This window comes from Phaethon lepturus, unplaced genomic scaffold (assembly GCF_000687285.1).
Source record: "Phaethon lepturus isolate BGI_N335 unplaced genomic scaffold, ASM68728v1 scaffold15278, whole genome shotgun sequence".
NCBI classification, from domain to species: domain Eukaryota; kingdom Metazoa; phylum Chordata; class Aves; order Phaethontiformes; family Phaethontidae; genus Phaethon; species Phaethon lepturus.
The window spans coordinates 1-19209 of NW_010557042.1; the positions used below are offsets into that span (position 1 = coordinate 1).

At 40.3% G+C, this 19209-nt stretch overlaps 1 protein-coding gene across 1 annotated transcript in view; it reads left to right on the forward strand.

The window, feature by feature from the left end:
- The first annotated feature begins 6404 nt into the window (after positions 1–6404).
- LOC104625117 (vacuolar protein 8-like) overlaps positions 6405–19209 on the forward strand; it is a 25115-nt gene continuing 12310 nt past the window's right edge. Inside the window, 7 exon segments of the mRNA XM_010292660.1 lie at positions 6405–6630; positions 9735–9854; positions 10796–10915; positions 12027–12146; positions 16667–16789; positions 17813–17895; positions 19120–19209. Coding sequence (XP_010290962.1) covers positions 6405–6630; positions 9735–9854; positions 10796–10915; positions 12027–12146; positions 16667–16789; positions 17813–17895; positions 19120–19209 — 882 coding nt within the window.

Here is a 19209-nt window from a genome sequence, read left to right on the forward strand (position 1 = left end):
CTTGTCTCCTCCCGCACCGCCGCGACTAAAAGCCTTTTTACCCTCTTTCCCCGAACAGTGACCCGAAGGGTCGGGGCGCCGCCGGCCGAGCCGCTGCCTGGTTACCTGTCGGGCGGGGGGCGCATCCATCCACGAGCGTTGCTTGGAAGGGCTTGTCTCTAAAGCGGAGCCCAACCAGCGGATAACCACCAAGCAGCATTTGCATCCGATGCTCCCGCGCCCCAGAAGGGAGATGGCGTAGCAGCGGTGCTTTACTGCAGCAGCTTTTGCAGCAGATGTGTGCGTTATCGCCTGGTTGCAATACAGCAGCGCAACGTTTGTGCTGTGTGTTGACTGATGCACAAAGATGCGTGTTGGCTGACTAGGTTCTAAAATTTACACTACTCAAATTTTACACAGCTGGTGCATTTTTTTTAAAAGGCTATTGCAAATTATTTCTCAAGCAAGAAGAAAACACCTAACTATAAATTAAAGAAAAAAAGAGCACGAAAAGATGCACATGCACAACTTTAGCTGAGTTTTTAAATTCATGGACAATGACCGGGAGGCAGCCAAAACCAACTGATGGAGGAAGAAGACGTGGAAGATGGGAAGCAAACACAATCCACAAATGCTGGTTTGCTGTTTCCTGAATCTACCTAACCTGTGGTGGTGTTTAATTACATGGTGTATAGTATTTTTTTTGGCTACTAAAGTTCTTCTAACATGGCCATCTATGAAGGCAGCAACCAATGAGTGGCTGATGCTGAAACATAAACACAATGAAAGTGTTTTTGTTCTGACCAGTTGTGGTTAACTGTTGAGCAGCCTGGCCTAGAGAGACACACAATTCCCTCTCTCCTTCTTTTAAGCTTTTTCCTTTTTGCAGGGGTAACTAACCTGTAGCTCAGTTGCAGCTCATGCACTACAGCTTTTGCTGTAACCAACAATAAAACACTATTAATGTGGAGACTGCTTCATAATGCACTAATAGGGGGAAGATAGCTTGCTAGGGCTAGTAAGGTTTCCAGAATTGCTGGGACTTGCCTGCACACAACACCCCCTGCACACGTAATTCTTAATGGCTCTGAAGACCTGTGGGATGCTCATGCTGTTTCCTTTCAGTGATGGAGGGCTCTTCTCTATTTTCTGAGACGTGGGACATATCGTGACAGAAAGGGTGGTCACTTCTACTCTTTCAGTTCTCCATTGTATTTAAGACAACATACTAGGGACCCAGAAGAAAAAGCAAAACAAAACAAACTTAAAATGTGAAACATTTTGCAAATATATTTTAATTATTTTGAATATATTTGCCTAATGGCAAATAGTACAAGTTGTTTCACTTGCAACTATTGCAACGCAAGTTTTGTTCACTCATTTTACCAAGAATTGGACATTTTTGCTATGGGCTGTGTGATGCTTCAGTGCAGCCCCTTGTTAGCAAAAACACCAGGACATGCACCTGTTCCTTGAAACACATCATACCAGTGATTTTCTAAGGGTATTGTTGTCTATGAAACACAACCTGACAGGTCTCGCTTCACCTCTGTCCTGCAAACTGGTATACTTCTTCAAATACTTGATGCCCACCTTTGCATGGTAATTTATCTTGTAAAAAATTCAGGGTTTTTTTTTTTATACAGTTTGTTCAAATTTCTAAGGTACATAGGCACCTCTGACCTACCTTTTGCTACAGAGCAAGAAATTTGCCCCAAAAATTTAATTTATGTGTTTTATTATTATCATAGGAGATAGTAGCTCTGGGTGTGGCATGAAGTGCTGCTTTATTTGAATACAGCAACAGTCCAGAAAATTTACAATAAAGTATGAGGTTCAAGGCAATGGGAAGTTACATGTAGACAAGCAGCATGACAATACTGTGTCATCACTGGCGCAAGCCAAACTCTTACTGACTGTTAGAAGATGTCCTCGCTATTCAGTGAGTTGGCTGAATACTCGTACATTTTCTGAGCACTAATGTAGAAAGGGGAAACAAGCAGGAAAGTCTATGGATAATACCAGTGAAGTTGGATTGTCCCATTAGGGAATGCTGCTCTTAAGTGTTGCAAAATAATAATGTAACCTCAATTCAAAGATTTATTAAGAATGAAGAAACCCAGAGTGAGGCTGTTTCTAATCTCTTCATAAAACTGGAGCATAGGCTTGCACAAGTCAGTGGCGTTACTTAGCATCTTTGGCCTGGTCCTTTACATGCAGCTGTTACTTTACAGTAGCGATTCCCATCTAAAGCAGCTTCTCCTCCTGTTAAAACTTTGCTCAGTTTTACAGCCCCCTTGGGTAAATTTTGTCAATCCATGAGTGGGACAAGGCTCAAGGGAGCTGAGTAAAGGGGATGCTTCAGTAGATGGCACTCTCCCTCTGAGCGAGGTTGAGCAAATGCCTCAGCCAAGGAATTTGATGCAGTGAGAGCAACTTCCTTTATACTCTACTGAAGTTGCAGTGAGTGCAAACAAAGCTGTGCCTGACTATGCAATGAGGTAACCCCTGGCAGTTTTTCACAAATCTGGGTCTATCAAGTCCTTGCATCTGGCTTTCTCCCTACTTAAATGAGTATATTCTGTTTCTGCTCAGCCTGAATTCCTCCTGAAAACGTAATGGTGAATATATACATGTACACACACACATATGTAAAACATTCATACATATTTATTATTTATAAAAGGTATCTGTGTATTCAAAAGAGCTTAGCAGTAACATAATTTACACACATCAGACATTGGGTTTAGAACTGTTCTGCTTCCCCAACCATTTTTCTGTAATTCATGATTTTATGTTATTATTCTGCCAATGGTAGATCCAGTTTAAGAACTTAATACCTTTGGTTTATTGATTGGGTTTTTTTTTTTTTTTTTTTTTTGAAGCCATAAAATCTCATAGATCAAGTTTAAAGAGCAGTCCTACTGAATTAGTACAAGAGAGGAGGCCTTAACTGCAGGTCTGGGGACAATAAAGACCTGCTAGGCATTAGGGGAGCTATTGCCTTCTAAATCAAATCTGTCGCTAACCAAGCAGTAATGCACAGCCATCCTCTTGCAGCTTTCTAAACTGTGCAGTGTTTTCCTCACCCCTGAACAGAAGGGTGGGAGAAGAAAGAAACATGTATAACACAGAGGTTGCAATAACAAGTTACATGGGACAAATTTGTAACATGCAAATGTAATTAGTTCAATTTTTAAAAGTTTTGTATCCTTGAGTACTATAAGTATATTATTTGAATTTACTGCTTTTTAACCATTCCTCTTAAGTATCTATTTTCTTATTTGACTGGCACACAAGTCAAATAATACTCCATACATTCACAATCCCTGCCTCTCTCCTACACTCCCCCAAAATGCTTTTTCCACTGATTAAACTCAGAATGCTGTGATAACAGTATTCCTAAAATCTGGAACCTGAAGCTATAATTTTCTTTCTTTAAGAGGGAAGCATTTGCTACCATATCTCAAATCAAGCTGTTGACCCAATTTTTTCCAATATTCATGTCAGACCCTGAAGGAGTTTTGGGCCTGTTAGAATGAAAAGGCCCTAGGTAGTGTGTGAGAGAGGAATATAAAGAGTATTTGTGTACATCTCTCCAGTGTCAGTCAACTTTTGAGCAATCAAAAGTTATGCACCATTGCAAACTGGATAAAGAAATTTTTATTACAAGAAGTGGTTCAAGCAGTGGCATGCTGCATGAGTGAAATGGCAGGTGAATTTAGTGATGAATAAATATATTTTTAGATTTTCTGTTCTTAATTCAAAACAAAACAAACCTGCTGCAAGTGTTGGATGTTTCAGAGACTGTGCCCAAAAGCAGTATTTTCTGTCCTTTGCAGAGAAATGGCTCAGCAGATAAAATGTTGGACCAGTGGAAGCTCTCTGTTGAAAGTGCCATTTAGCTACAGCATTCATCTATTGTTTGGCAAAATAGATTTAAACTTCCAAATAACATTTTCTACAGAATTCCAAATAGTCTTCATACAGTAAGGTTACTACTTGGAAGTCTCCTTTGCACTGGAGACATCCATTTGAATGCAAATGGTTTGGAGAGGCTTTTTTTTAACACTTTACAAAGGAACTGATTTTTTCCTTTGATTAAAAAAAAAACAGGATGTGGGGCTTCTACGATTTGGAACATGTTCTTTAGAAGAATAAAAGCAAAATGGTTTAACACTATTACAGTACTACCAATTTTTTCCCCTTCTACTTCTGCAGTCTGGAGATGACATTTTATTCAATCAGATAAGGAAACATATCAAGGTCATGAAAACTAATCAAAAACATTTGGTTTATGGTTGCCACCTTTACCTTTACAGCAGTTATTGGGAATTCAGAGGAGGTTTGAAGACCCACCAACCAGCCTTGTACACTGGGTTTCAAGTAGTGGTTTCACGTTAAAGAAGAACAACTTCCTGACTGAATCATCAAACTGGGACACCTGAGTTTTATGCCTTTAGGCAAATTATAGCCTAAATTTCCGGCCTGGTGCATTTAAGTCCCATTTATTTCAAATGGAATTACAAGAGCTCAGCACATCTGAAACTTGTTTATAAACCATTTTGGGATTATCTTCCTTACAGATACATTGGAAAGCTGTTCTAATGTTTGTAGTACATTTTCAAATGCTTAGTAAGAATATGTTACAGAAATGCGGTCACTACTAACAAGTGTCTCATTGAAACAGTCCTGATTTTCCTCATCTTGGTACAGTACAGTTCAAATTAGCTTTAAAAAGAATCTCACAACAATTAAACTTTACAGTTCTGTAGACAGGACAGAGAAAGAGACAGAAGGCACATGTAGTGGGTTCCCAGGGATCTGCCACCTCACTGCTTTTAGGATGGAAGCTGAAGGGTGGAAAATCATGAGTAAAAGGTGAAGAGCAAGCAGTAGCAGAAGCAGAACCTGACAATCATGTGGGTTCCCTATACTTTAGAAGATGCCTACTGAAAGAGTCTGGAAGGCATGGTGAGAAAATAGGCATATTAGCCTCACTTTTGATAATATTAGGAAGCCAGAGATCAGAACTCAGTGAGCTTGCAGAGCTGATCAAGAAAGCAGCCAGAAAAAATCAGTCTTGATTCTTTGTAATGGATTGCATGTGTAGTAGAGGTCTCACACTTTTTGGTTTACAGGTGTAGGAGGGTTTATCTGTGCTCTGTGGTATTTTTGTTTAGGAAAATTACATCCCGTGTAAGTAAGAAAAATAGCAGTAGCTGGACAGACCAGTGAGATTTGGGTGAGCCTGTTCATCAGTGTTTGGAGATGGGTGCAAACAAAGGGCTGATTTTCAAACATTATTTATTTAGAAACTTAAGATCTATTAAAGGACAGTGAGGCTAAAACTTACCAATAAGTGTATCAAATTCAATAGGTAGAATAAATCAATCAAATCCATGGATAAAAAGAAATTTTAAAAAGTGATCAACAATCAGCAGACCAGTACCCACTGGTTCCCTAATGAAGGTGATCTTGAATCAAACCAGATTTTACTGGAAAACTCAAGAATATTACAAATGTCACTTCATGCTACATTAATTAGACCAAAGTCATTTGTAAAACTGTTCAACCCAGGGTGGGCACATACACCAGACTGGTGAATTAAGCAAAAGGATGGAGCAAAAGGAGAACTGCCCTTTTTCCTTTTGCTACCTTTTTCTGCATGAAAACGGCAGATGATTTTTGCATCCTCCCATTGCTAGCTTATCCAGCCCACTCTAAAGGATTTGCTTGACAGGAGGAAAACATAGTTCTAAATTCGTTTGGATGCTGTATTTTTTTTTTCAGTTTTCTATTGTTGTTGATTTGCAAAGTCTCAGTTGACTGAGTTATGAGCTGTTTGCCCAACAGGGCCTTTGTTCTGGTCTGTGCTTCAGCAAAAACGGGAAAAACCTGTTTGTGTGCACCCTTCTTTTTTTTTTACATCTTCCTCTCCCATTGGCAGCTGCAGCTTGTACACATGCAGAAAAGGTGGTGCCTACCTTCCATGTGGAAAGCTGCCTTACAAAAACTGAGGTTGCTTTTTCCATTATCCCAGTGCTTTTCTAGCCTCATGAAGGCTTTTGTGGATGTTCCAGGAGTTAAACTCTGTTTGTTCTCCATGAAATGTGTTTACGTCATCATTTTATTTTTGTTCAAGCAAAGGGAGGGTGTTTGAGTGTGGCTCCAATCCAGCCTTTTAAATAATATTTTCTAGAGTCTGTGAGATCTGCAGAAACCAGCCTTGTTCTGCAATGAAGCTTTTTGGATGCAGAAGCTTGTTTGCTTTACAGCAGCTGCACACGGTGTAGCGTTAACATCTGTAAGACAGGACAAACACTGAGGCAACAAGTTAATGCAAAAAGAGGACAAGCTGAGAAGAAACTTTTCTTTCCATCTCCTGCCTTTTCCTCTTGCTTTGTGCTGCTGTTGGAACAAGAATGGGTCAGCTGTGTGGACGATGCATGCAGCTGCTGCGGGACTTCGTGGCCTTTGTTCAGAGGATGTCCTCCGACTTGGTGCAGAGAATCAAGGAATGCTTCACTCTGATAAGCAAATGCTCCTGCTTAAAACAAAACAGCTCTAAAGCCAGACAGCTGTACAAGCCCATCCTGCAGCCTCATGAGAGGGTGACAGCACAGGAGTTTCTGCAGCATATCGAAACAGGTAAGAGGGTTTGTTTTTTTATAAAGGGTTGTGAAAGAGCAAGGAGATTAATTTTGTGGGTTGAAAACAGATTGTTGGCTGAACTGCTCTGGCATGGCATGGAGCAGCTTGGTGGTGATGCAGGAAAGGCCAGAGCTACAGGGTGTTTTCTGTGTGTACAGGACAGCAAGGGCTCAAGTAGCATAACAGTTGGACCTAGGTAGAAGTGGTCAGTCACTTTCTTGCTCTGCCACCACTGTTGATACATAACCTATGGAAATATGTTTCATAAAAGTGAGTCTTTCTAGTAATGGAAGTTAAGTTTTTGAAGTCAGTCACTGAGGTCACAAGGCTGGAAGCAGGCTGTACCGACACTGGATGCTACATGAGTGCTGAGCTGTGAGCAGGGAGATCACGGTGTGATCCTGGCTGAGTTGTGCACATCCATGTTGGCTGGCTGCAGAACACTTGGACTTGTGGCTGGGGGTGTCTGTGCTATACATGGGGAAGGTCAAAGTCACCCTGGGACAAGCCCTGTTGGGCTCCCAGGACTTCCTCGTATTCCAAGCAACTGGTCTTGCCTAAGTGCTTTTGTGCAAGGCTTGAACACAATCATGGGATTCTGCTTGAATTAAAGTAGACCCATAAGTCTTCGTCTATCTCCTCTGCTTTACAGGCTACCTGCCTAATTCCTTTTTTAATCTACTTTTGACATCCTGTCTGTCCTGTCCTAGGATACAACAGTATCAATAGGAAAACTTTTTATTTCACTCCTGCAGTCATAGAATATCTTCTTCAATGAGTGTGTTTTGTCAGTTGTCCAACCTGAAAATATTCCTTGTCTCAAGCTTAGGCAGGGGCCATTGCTTGTTTGGTTTTGTTTTGTCTTACAGCTAATTGGGTATATTGCTTTTAAGTTTAACAACCTTGGGCTAAAGCTACTACACAAAATTGCATAGCCTTCTGCTTTCATTTGTGTGAAAGGTGTGGAGCACAAACTACTATTTCTTTACTTGCCTTTTGGGGGACATAAAACCATCTTGTGATGGGGGACCAGGAGAGACGTTTTTACTTGGTGTGACACAGTTAACACTGTTTGAAATTATCTGTCCTGGAACAACCTTTGGAATAATTGCTCTGATGCTGGTTGTTGTGAACATGCATGAATTAGCCTCAGCTGGTATTAGCTGGTGTCATTGCCCTATGAACGTGGGGGGTCCCGTGCTGCTGATACGGTTCACTAATTGTTGCACATTAAGCACTGGCTAAACCCTGAAGCCTATATCCAGAATGGGACAAGACCTTTCAGCTTGCTCTACAGTGGGGATCTTCCAGGGCTGAACTTTTTCTTCCAAAGGCTAGCATGCTCCTGACTGTCTTGGCAGTATCCCAGCTGATGGATCAGGTGCAATGAAGGTGTGGTCTGGAAAAAATGGTGAGGCCAGAATGGCCCTTTACAGCACCCACTAGTGCTTCCTGAAAAGACTAACTGTACATTTTCTTGAGAAATCCTTTCCTCTCTGAGATGGGTCTTCAAAAGGCTGGTCTTTGATTCTTAGGAGCTGGGGTACAGCAGCAGGGAGCCTAGAGCTTCAGTGACAGCAGTGCACAGCTGGCAATGTGTGTTCTCAGGGAGGTCCTAACGTCTGTGGTAGGAGATAGACAACACCCAGGAAGAAGAACCAAGGTTGATTCGCTGAGTGGCCAAATCCTGCTGCCAGGACAGTTGGAGGCAGGGAAGCCTCATGAAGAGAACCAAGATGCATACCTCTTACTTTAGTGCTTGCCTGTGTATTTTATTCTCAGGTGGAGCAAGCCCATCCTTGGTTCTGGACAAATTCTAATAAGCAGGGAGCCAACATTTGAACAGTTTGGGTGCAAGGAGAGACTTCATTGTTGATCATCATACTCAGCTGTTAGCTAAGGCAGCACATGCTTGGTATTATATGCAGGTGAAGCTTTTGAGTGGCTTCTGCTTTATCATTCTCCCAAACAAAAACACAGTTATGTGGGAGATTCAGATAGTCAGTGTGTAAGAAACAGAATTAAGCCACATGAAGAGATTATTGGTTTTTCTGTAAAACCTTACACACACTGGCTATTCCTTCCTTTTGTGTTTATTGTTAATTATTAAACAAAGTTGATCTTTATATGAAGCAGTTCTCCGAAGCCCACTTACCTAATCCTGAAGGTAGAAGCTTGTTACTCTTGACATGTCAGCAGCTTCTAATGGCTTGAGATAGTGGCTGAGTTTTGCACTGGAGCATGAAAGCTCACGCCCCTCACATTCCTCACGTGTCTTTATCCCATGGGAGGTAAAGAAGTTAGATCTTGTTCATAGAGATATTTCATTCTTTAATGCACTGCTTTCATCTCATGTCTGAAAATATATCTTATAATTGTGTGCTCTATCCGTCAATTTATACTACATTACCTTTTCAACTGTTTATACTATTGAGCACTGGTTCAATGGCCCTTTTTTTCCTTTCTGCTGCTCCATTCCACATATTATAAGCACATTATACAGTGACTTACAGAAGTCATGCATGACTGCTGTTGCTGTATTCTGGATGGCTATTTCTGAACATCTGGTGTATTCATAGGGGAACTATCATACTCAAGAACAGATACATTCATGCTAGAAATTTGAGCCTGAGGCAAGCCCATTTACAAGCTGTGTTGCTGTTCCCTGAAATCCTTTATTGTAATACACAGTGAGAACATAAAATGTCCAAATTAAAAAAAAAAAACTTTTTCTATAGCTCATAACAAAGAATACCATGTTCAGTAGGTATATTGTAACAAAGATCTTCTATGATTCAGGAAAAGATAAAGATTTTTATGGAGAACAGGATAGCATAAAAGTGTCTACAAAGGTTATAATTTATCTTGCTTCCAATCACTAGATTTTGTGAGCTTCACAAGAGGCATTGCCAAGGACAGGTTATTCCAGATTCAATAATTGCTTCTACTCATGGAAGCATGAATAAGGATAGATGGGCTCTATGGACTTGTTGCAGTACAAAAATCCTTATGTGTTTGGTTGTCTGTAAATTTTAATTGCTTTTTGTAAACTGACACTTTTTGGGTATAATTGAGTCTGTGTTGTCATTTTACATCTTTAGGTTTTGAAATGCCACCACTTGGAAAAGACCCTCTGGAAGCCTTGAGAACCTTAGCCTTTTCAGAAAACCCAGGTTTACAGCAGTCTGCTGCCCTCTATTACTTGCATATGAGTCAGCACAGTAAGTTATCTCAGTGCATTAGAGATTTTTCACATAATTATACATAAAATATTTTTTCCAGCTGTGAAAATCCCTTTGATTCATTAATCCAAGTTCTTCTTTTTTCTTTCGTGCTATGTTGTTCGCTAAGGAAAATGGAAATGCTGCCATTGCCACACAGGCAGAGTCTTTCTGTTTTTTGCTATGAGGAGATAACTCTCATGATTATAAAAGACTGTCATTTCTGTAATTGTAGTACCTCTGTAAAACTCAGCAGAATCCAAAGTAGTTAGAGTCAGTGTATATGGAATCTCCTGAGAGCAACATAGTTAAAATATGGTGGAAGAAAATGGGTAGAGTGATCATTTAAGGCTTTATATTGTATAATTTTTGGAAAAGGACAAAGCTCTAGAGGCCAGATTGTAGGGGAAATTTATGAAGGAAACATTCTTCTTTGTCCCAACTGTTCTGTGGGTGCATTTGGCTCCTCAGGTAATTTTTAAATGGTTAGAAGTCAGCCTAGATATGCCAGATAAGATTCTAGCAAGAGTTTGGGCCCTACAAAAGGGTAGAAATACCAGCAACAAGCAAGCTGTCATTTATTTATTTGTTTGTTTTAAATTTACTTCAAGGAGAATATTCTGGCACTTGGCTTGATAGCTTTATCCTCTGTATTTTTTGCTGGATGAAAAGTGCAGATAGCCACAACGTGAGGACCTGCTCTGAGGTGGAATGACTTGTTTGGTAATGAGGCATATTGCTTCCCTTCCCATGATGTTTTTGAAGTACCTGATTATGCAAAACCTTTTCGGGAAACTTGCCCTGTTTTGCTGGTAGCAATGGAATTTAAATGAAGGGGAATACCACTCAGCCGATGTATGGTAGCACCTTAAGACCAACAAGAGAAAAATGTGACTGCGGTGGACGATGAGACTCCTGAATATTTCCTCTCCTTCCTGCAGTGAATGTCCCCCTGCCTGTGAAGCATCTGGAACCCTTCTATGCTTTACTACGGTCTGCTGACCTGGAGGTGCAGCAGATGTCTTCCTTGTCCCTTGTCAACTTCTTGCTGGAAGGAAATAGTGAGTAATTAACAACACATCTCAGTTCAGGTGAAAAAGTATCTTTTTAGCCAGACTTAGGCAGAAGGAGATCTATACACCCAGGTCTACACAAATCCAAATTCCTTTTTTTGTGTTCCTGATAGGACACGTGTGAGTCTGTTTCTGTCTGCAAGCCACATAAATTGTGGTGGCACCAGGATTATCAGATCCCTCCAGCTAGATTACATCATGTGGCAAGAGATCTTGGATCTGTGTGCAAAAGCTGATAAATTATTCCCAGACTGCTGTGGGAACAGCTATACTATTCTCATTCTTGGATCAAGAGCCCGCTACTCACGCTTTCAAGCAACAAATACAGCTCTTAGAAATAAACTCTGCCTGTGAGACAGTGCTCATTTTCCTGTTATTTATTAACTGGACCTTGGTCATAAACTGCTTCCAGATTTTAAAAAAATGTTTAATAGAATTCATTTTCTTCAGTAGCTAATAGGGCAAATGTAATTGACATAGGATCTGGGAGCTGCAGATGAAAACTTCCCAGTGAAGTTTATGTTGATTGACAGGGCGTGAACCCCCCCACACCTCGTCAACAGAATCCTTTTTGCATCTACTAGTGCATTCCCTAGCACCTGGGTCACAACAGGTATTCCATCAGGCTATCCCGTAACAGCAGAAGACAGGGTCAGTCTTCAGTGAAGATAGCTGTTGGGGTTTTTTTAAGGATCTTGCTGCAAATAATACCATGTCACTATTTACAAGTAAAAAATAATATTTAAAGGGTAGACTTCAGCAGAAAAAGTGGGGGGAGCCTGAGTAAATTGTGAACCTATTGGAAAGCTGCAGTTTCACTTTCAAAAATTAACCTTTTGTTTGAAAACAGAATTGTTAGCAGAAATATTTGGGTCTTTCTGAACTAGAACCTCTGCATATCTCTTACACTGTTTCATGAGTCTGAAGAGGAATCAAGCAAACCAAGCTAGGTACTGTGCGTGCCTTTCAGACTGTTTGCATCTTAGGTCTATTTTGCATAATCATAGACCCTCAAAGTAGTCAAAGGAAGATATATTCTTTTCACAAAAGCATTAACTGCCTACTTTTCTTGTCCATTTTTTCTTGAATGTATGAACAGTTGACAAAGAATTGGTTGTCCAAATGGGTTTACTTGAGCCAATTCTGGATCTGCTTGAGTCAGAGGATCCCACTGTCCAGTGTAATTCCTGTGCCTGCACCATGACTTTGGCTGTTTCAGGTGAGTGTGCTGTTCTTTCCCTTTATCCTCTGCAGTGAATTCACTCAACTCTTATATTTCTAGGTGAAACAACCTATTTGCAATTGGTGTAAGAGTCCTAAGATGCAGCAGCAAATTTTGGTATTTCCACATCATAAATTCAACCTCTTGAGATTCCAGTTAAGATCTTTTTCTCAGTGTTTCTGACCTTCATTCTCTTATGATTCCAACCCTTTTTCTGATTTCCAACCAAATGTATTCATGACCAGCTTATCTTAATTAGGGTCTACATTGGCTTTTGCTTCAGTAGTTCTCCCTTTCTGACGTCTATGCTGATGAGGCTCCTTCATTTTACTAGGCTGAAAAAGCCAAGCTCATTTAAGACTCCTCCACCAGCTTCCCTCTCCAGTATTGGAAGTTGCAATCAGGTCTTCCAGAAGGCTGGGAAAAGCATGGAGAAAGTGTCACTTCCTCACTTAAGTATTTATGTTGCAAAGGGGGAGTGGATAAGCAGGATCCAACAACATAAAAGTGCTGATTTGTATTTTATCCTCTCATTTATCTGCAGGTTTTAAGATATTTTTCCCTTTGAAACTTTTTTTGAAATGTTCCATGCTCTTATGGTCAGGTTAAGAACTCTGTATATTACATTACTTTGTGTGGAATGCAAATTGCCTCATTTAAATGTCTAAATTAGGCATGGCATCACTAAAATTTTAGGTGCTTGGCACTAGGAGGGCTTGCTTTATGTATGGTCAGTGGAGTTATGCACCAGAAGATCTACAGAGGGATATCCCTTCACCTGTTATTAAGCAGCCCGCAGAGAAAGCAACTTCTTTGGGCACCTAAGAATATTCCTTAGTTTTGAAGGCACTCTGGCCCTCCTTGGTGTCTCTGGCTTTAGCCCAGAGTATGGGGAACCCTCAGCCACTCCAAATCCAATCCTCCTTCATTCTCTGGTGAGGGTGGTCACCTAATACCATTGCACGCTCCCCTAAGTGTCAGTGTACTTCTGAGCACAAGTAGTTCAAATTAAGCACTCAAGGAGCTTTCCAAGTAGATACAAAGGCACTTGCTGAACACAGAGGTAGGCTGTCCTGCAAGTTCATTGGCAGGGTTGCTGTCTGGGATTTAGATGAGTTTTGAGGATCTCTGTCCCAGTTTAACTAGCATTTACACTGGATCCATTTATTTCTTTTTCAGACTATGTTTAGCGACCGCAGCAATGAGACTAAAGCAAGAGGTGATTCTCTAGAGTTTAATTTTACTTGCAGACTCTGCTATCTTAAATGGCCTACTTGAGAAAAGTTTTCTGTTCAACCATGTCCTTCAAGTAAGCCATTCATGCTTCAGAGTGATTTAAAAAAGGTAAATATAGAAGCACAATCAAATGAGGAAGATTCTTTTAGATAGCTTTAAGGTGACTAAAATTCTAAATCCAAGAATGATAATGTGTCTTAATTCTGTTGCAATAAGCATGCAAGACTGCGTACAAGGTGAAGCTGTTTACCAACGTGACTGCAAGTTATATGTTCCCTGGGTTGTCTGGTATTTAACTGCTGCAATAGGTAGCCAAAAATAACAACAGCAGACAAACCCATTCAGAGGAAAAGGATTTGAAGGTCAGTTTGTTCCAACACTAGCATTTATCCACACAGTAAGAGGACACATGCACATTTGCAATTATCTGCAGCTTTTCAGTTTGTGGGTGAAAGTAATCAGTTTTGGGATAAGAACTCTTTTCAGAGTACATAGGAACAGAACTAAGCATTCACAGCAAGGGTTTAGGGAGGCCTGAACATCTGCGTTAAGCTAAACAAGGAGGATGCACTGAGTGCAGAGCACGTTCAATGTTGTACCAACAGGAGAATTTTCAAGCACACAAATGGTGGAGTGGAAAGAAAGAATTTATAAATGCAGGTTTCAAGGTGAGTTATTCAAACCCAGCTTGAGTAGATGTTACTGATTTTCCCACTCTAGAGTACCATCTGAACACATGGTTCCCTTCTAAAAATACTCTAAGGGGCATCAGTGGTTATAGTGGTGTCAGTGGAGGGACTGCATTAGTTAGATAAACAGGTGGTCCAGGAGAGAAATAATCTAGCCTGCTACGTCTATTATGGAGATGATAGTACAGTTACAGATCTGGTGAGATAGATACCTCTATCCATTCTGACAGAAGTTGACAAAACAGGTAGTGTTCAGCCACATTATCTGACCAAAACTAGGGAATGGAGAGAAGGATAAGGGAAAATGACATATGTAAAAATAAATCCAGCAAACCCACAATAATGGGCACTAACAAAGACTGCAGAGGAGAACTTGTCAGCTAGTGAATGACATAAGGGAAAAGAAAATAAAAATTATTTTTTATTTTGGCCACAGACATTTCTCTCATGTGGGTACCTGTTGTGGTCTCTCCACTCCCCCACGATGAGAGTGGGCACTCCAGTCCTTCCCAGGCAGGAGTGGGGTGTCTGGGTCTCCATGTGACATCTCCCTCCAAAGCAGGCTGTAAGAGCGCATCCTGCCGCTGTAGCCTTCCAGTGTTGACGACCACCTCTGAGCCCTGAGGCAAAAAAATTGTTTGAGCTGTTGTGGATGTGAAGCCTTTTCAAATCAAGCCAGTTATGTTTCCTTAGGGAAGAAAAACCTTTGAAGCACCCAGTGGCTCATATTCTGCCACATTTTGCCCTAGTTTTTTCTGAGTGTTTGAAATCCCTTTGCCCAGATGTCAGGTTCTCTTCCACATTCACAAACATTCATGGAATGTATAGTGTGTAAGAATGAAGGAAGCAGCAATATCTGAATTCTCAATCCTTTTAACTCTCCTTTTTACTCAACTAATCAGAGTTTACATCACATCAGACTGGTTTCCATCAGTTGGAGCTGCACAAAAGAATTTTTGCTTCCGCTGAGGGAAACAAAAGAACAATATGCAGGCAGCTTAGATTGGAGAAAGGCTTGTCTACAAAATTTCAGAATTTTGTAGAATTCTGAGAAGGCCAGAAAATTTCACCAGAATAATACTTTCCACATGGAAAAGCTATTTTAAATACATGACTCTTCCCAGAAGAATTATTTTGCTCAAAAAGTAGAGTATTTTTTTGCCAGAATAAAAGGTATTTCCTTGAGTATAAAATATTCATATGAAGGCAGAAAGGGACTTGTCCTGGAATACTAAAGTGATACCGGCTGAACCATACTTGAGTAGATATCCTGGATTATCTATGTGTGTCAGTTTCCTAGTATAGATAGGCTCCAGGTATAGAAATAATGGCTTTGTCCTCTTAACTCTCTAAGTTGGCACCTGAAGAGTTGATCGCATCCAAACACCTTCACATCATTTTGTGTTCTTCTGCTTCCTGTTTCTCTCAGCAAACTTCCAGAGATGGGCTATTGTTTAAACTGTCTAGGAATGTATGTAAATGAAGCAATAGTCAACTAAAACTCCTGTGATCTTCAGTAGCAGTTTGGCTCATGCAAACAGTGAAAGAAAGTATGGATTTTGCTTTTTTCATTTATAAAATAATCTGCAGAATACTATGACATTAAGAGAATTCTTCATTGGTCTAATTCCCATTTAAATCTCACCAACGTCAAAGAACAACATTGCCAACACTTTTTTTTTCAAAATTATGCCACTAGAATGCTAATAAGATACAAATACAGATAATGTATAGATATAAATAAGACAGTAAAGGAGAGATGACCATAGCTATCCAGGTGTGGCAGCAGGTTATTTGTGGCAAAGGTTTTGACAGCCTTATGGTAGAGGGGAAGGATTCTCTTCTATACAATGCAGCTGAGGCTACCTTCAGTAAGTCCAAAACAAAAAGTAGTACAACTAAAAGCAGTTTTTCACTCCAGAGTCTCAAGGGACCCAGCAGATCTCTTTTGAATTCTCTTTGTACTCCAGGATGTTGAATACAACTGTACAACTTAATATACTGCCATGCAAGGAAGCATCACCACAAAAGAGAAGCCATGTCTTTTCAAATTCCAGTGGTTAAGTCAAATTCTGTCTTTAGAAACCTCTGCATTGTTTGTAGCTGTCAAAGGAGTGACACAGGCACATTCAGAGAGAGAAATTTGCCCTGAATATACCCTGCTAAACTAATTCAGTCTTACCTGCAGTTAATTATGTAGTTTTTGGTTGGCACACTGTGAATAGCTTGATCAGACATACCAGGGGTACAAAGCAAGTATGACACCTTGCTAACCCGTTCAGGGGAAGTTATGATCCTTTTATTTTAATCATCCCAGTCACAGAACAAAAGCATTGAACCAGCTATGATCTATGGCTAATCCAGAAGTCATGAGTTAGTTTCTTTCCCATTGAGCTCTTGGAATTTTTAACAGGTTCCTTTGAGCATGCAGATAATATGTATATAAAAAAATATATATACCAAAGAATCAGAGATGTATACCAAAGAATCAGAGAAGCAAACACCAAAGAAATCTAGTCCTGCCTAGCTGTCCTGCTCCTGGCTTACAGTAAGATGGCAACATCTTATTTCTTTCTCTGATTCTTTCTCCAGAGTCCAACCGAGAGGCTATTGGCGCTGCTCAAGGAGTTACACCCCTACTGTCTCTTGCCAATTCCTATGATCCTAGAGTCCAACAAAATGCAGTTGGTGCTATTCTCAACCTCACACAATCAGGTACTTTCTGGCTAATGATTTATCTGTCAAATTGCTGAAAGAAAATTTATCATTGCTAGAAAAATACTTCAAAAGGGTTAAGGCAAGAATAAAAGCATATCTGAGCAAGATATGATTTCCCGTGGATATGGCATTCAAGTTGATACCATAGATTGGTGATTTAAGTTTGGCCTCTGTTTAGCAAATATAGACCCTTTTTTGCCTCGTACCAAAATAGAAAGGCTTGATTTTCAACCCCAAGGGGCTAATGTACAAGCACTTAAATCATCAAAGAAAGAGGAAAAAAAATAAACATTTGTTAAAGAACTAACTTGGTATAAAAAGTTAGCAGCACGTTTGGAGGTACTTTGAAGCAATCTCAGAAGCTTATCCAACAAGGTTAAGCTCTAGGGACATTTGACTTGTATCCGTAACACAATGTGGGAAGATGTTAAAGGCTCCTGGGATATCTGCCAACAGCTTTAGCAAAAGTGGTATTTGGGCCTCTGCAATCTGATGTGCATTACCATACATTAACCCTGAAACCAGCATTAAATCTCGCCTATCTGGATGATACCATTATCCCACACAGCTGATACAGTTGTGAGTAATATCTTTTATCTCTATATGGTGGAACAGAATGGTTGGCAAGAACTACAGGTGGCTATTACATTTCTGTTATTATTCAGAATTTTAAAAAATTTTGTTTTTTTTAACACAGAAATCATGGTGAATATCATACCTGAGGCTTTTCAGCTTCTGCAGCAATTCAGGTGCTCAGAACAGTCTTTAGCATAAAACCAGCAAAGGCTTAATTGATCAGGCAGCCTGCTAAAATATTTTGCTAAAATAGCTGTGTACTGCTATACTGCGCAAGATCTGAATGATCTCCAGTCACACCAATTGGCATATGTTTGGACAACTTCACCACTCTCTAGAATCCAATGATTGTGCATATCCCTTTTGAATGGTGCCTCCAGGTGAGAGGGAGAGAAGGGGAAAGACACACTAACAGCACTTTTTTTTTTTTTTTTTTAATGGCAGAAAAAATCCAACAGGTGCTGTGCAAGGAAGGAGCCCTACCAGTTCTTGCCTTGCTGCTGGACTCTCCTGACTCAGAAGTGCAGGTAGGGCTCAAACAGGTCAGATTTTTAAACAGTAACAGTGTCACTGTGAGGAGAGTACAAACCACAGCATGTGGAAGTGAAAAGGTGGAGAGGAAGGAAAGTTTCTTTAAAGAAGATGGGAAATGCATGACAGCATCTTGATGAAACTCAGCTCAGTCAGCTAATGCACATTCAAACCACTCAATTTGTCTAGCTCCAGAGGAGAAAGTTTGATGCAGACATGCATCTGCCAGCACACTCTAATGCATGCACACAGTTGTTATGTGGTTACCTTCTTGTGTCTTTCAGATCATCAGCCAAGTTGCAGACAAGCCTCTTGCTCTGTTTTGTTTGCATCCTAACTTTGATCTTCCACTCTACGCAATTTTACTGAGTGTTCTGAGAAAGCAAAGATTTTTTTCTTCTTATTGTAAGGGGAATATCTGGGAAATCTTCCTAGTTTATGCCTACTACAGACACCTCTCTGTGATTCTGCACACTTAACAGAGAGCCAGTGTTGGTTCAAAACTATGTTGATGGAAAACTCTGAATCAGACTTGTAAACCTTAAAATCTGCTAGTTCATTCATTTGGTCCTCTGAGTAGTACAGGATCATTTCCTCCATTGGTTTTGTTTTCTCTATTCAGTTCATTTTTAAACGTCTGAAGTGATGGAGCCTCTGGAATTGCCTTCTGCAAACTGTTTCAGCATCATCAGCTTTCCCTGTGATTCATCTTAAAATTTCCTTCTCTGCAGTTCAACCTGTTTCTTCTAATTATATCTCTCTAGTAATACATGTTCTTTTATATATAAAAAATCCTTTCTAGTGTTAATGTTTAAGTCCTTTGAAAATGATCTGTTGGCATGGTAGGGCAGTGACTACATCCAGCTTGAGTAAGTTAATGTAAACATTTAATATAGTCGATGCAGATGAGCTAACTTAGGTGCCAGCAGCAGTGTCATTGCAGCAGCATGGTACATTCCCAACTTCCCGGGGCCCTAATGGGTTTGTACAACATGCAGTGCCACAGCATGGCTGCTGTTTGCAGCAACAGCAGATTACATCGCTTTTACCAGAGGAAGCCCACGTAGGCTGTTAGCACATTTACCCAATAAAACTTCTTTAAGGTGAAAAAGCACTTTATTTTCTACCAGCTCTAAATCTGAGCATTTCTCCAATTTATTTTTATTGTCTTCAGCACATCATCACTCTGACCTCCTCTCTTGTTCCCTGGTTCTTTGCAGTATTACAGCTGTGCTGCCCTAAGCAACATGGCAGCCAATGCTCAGCACCACGAAGCCATGCTGAGACCTGGCAACATGTTCCTTCTCCGG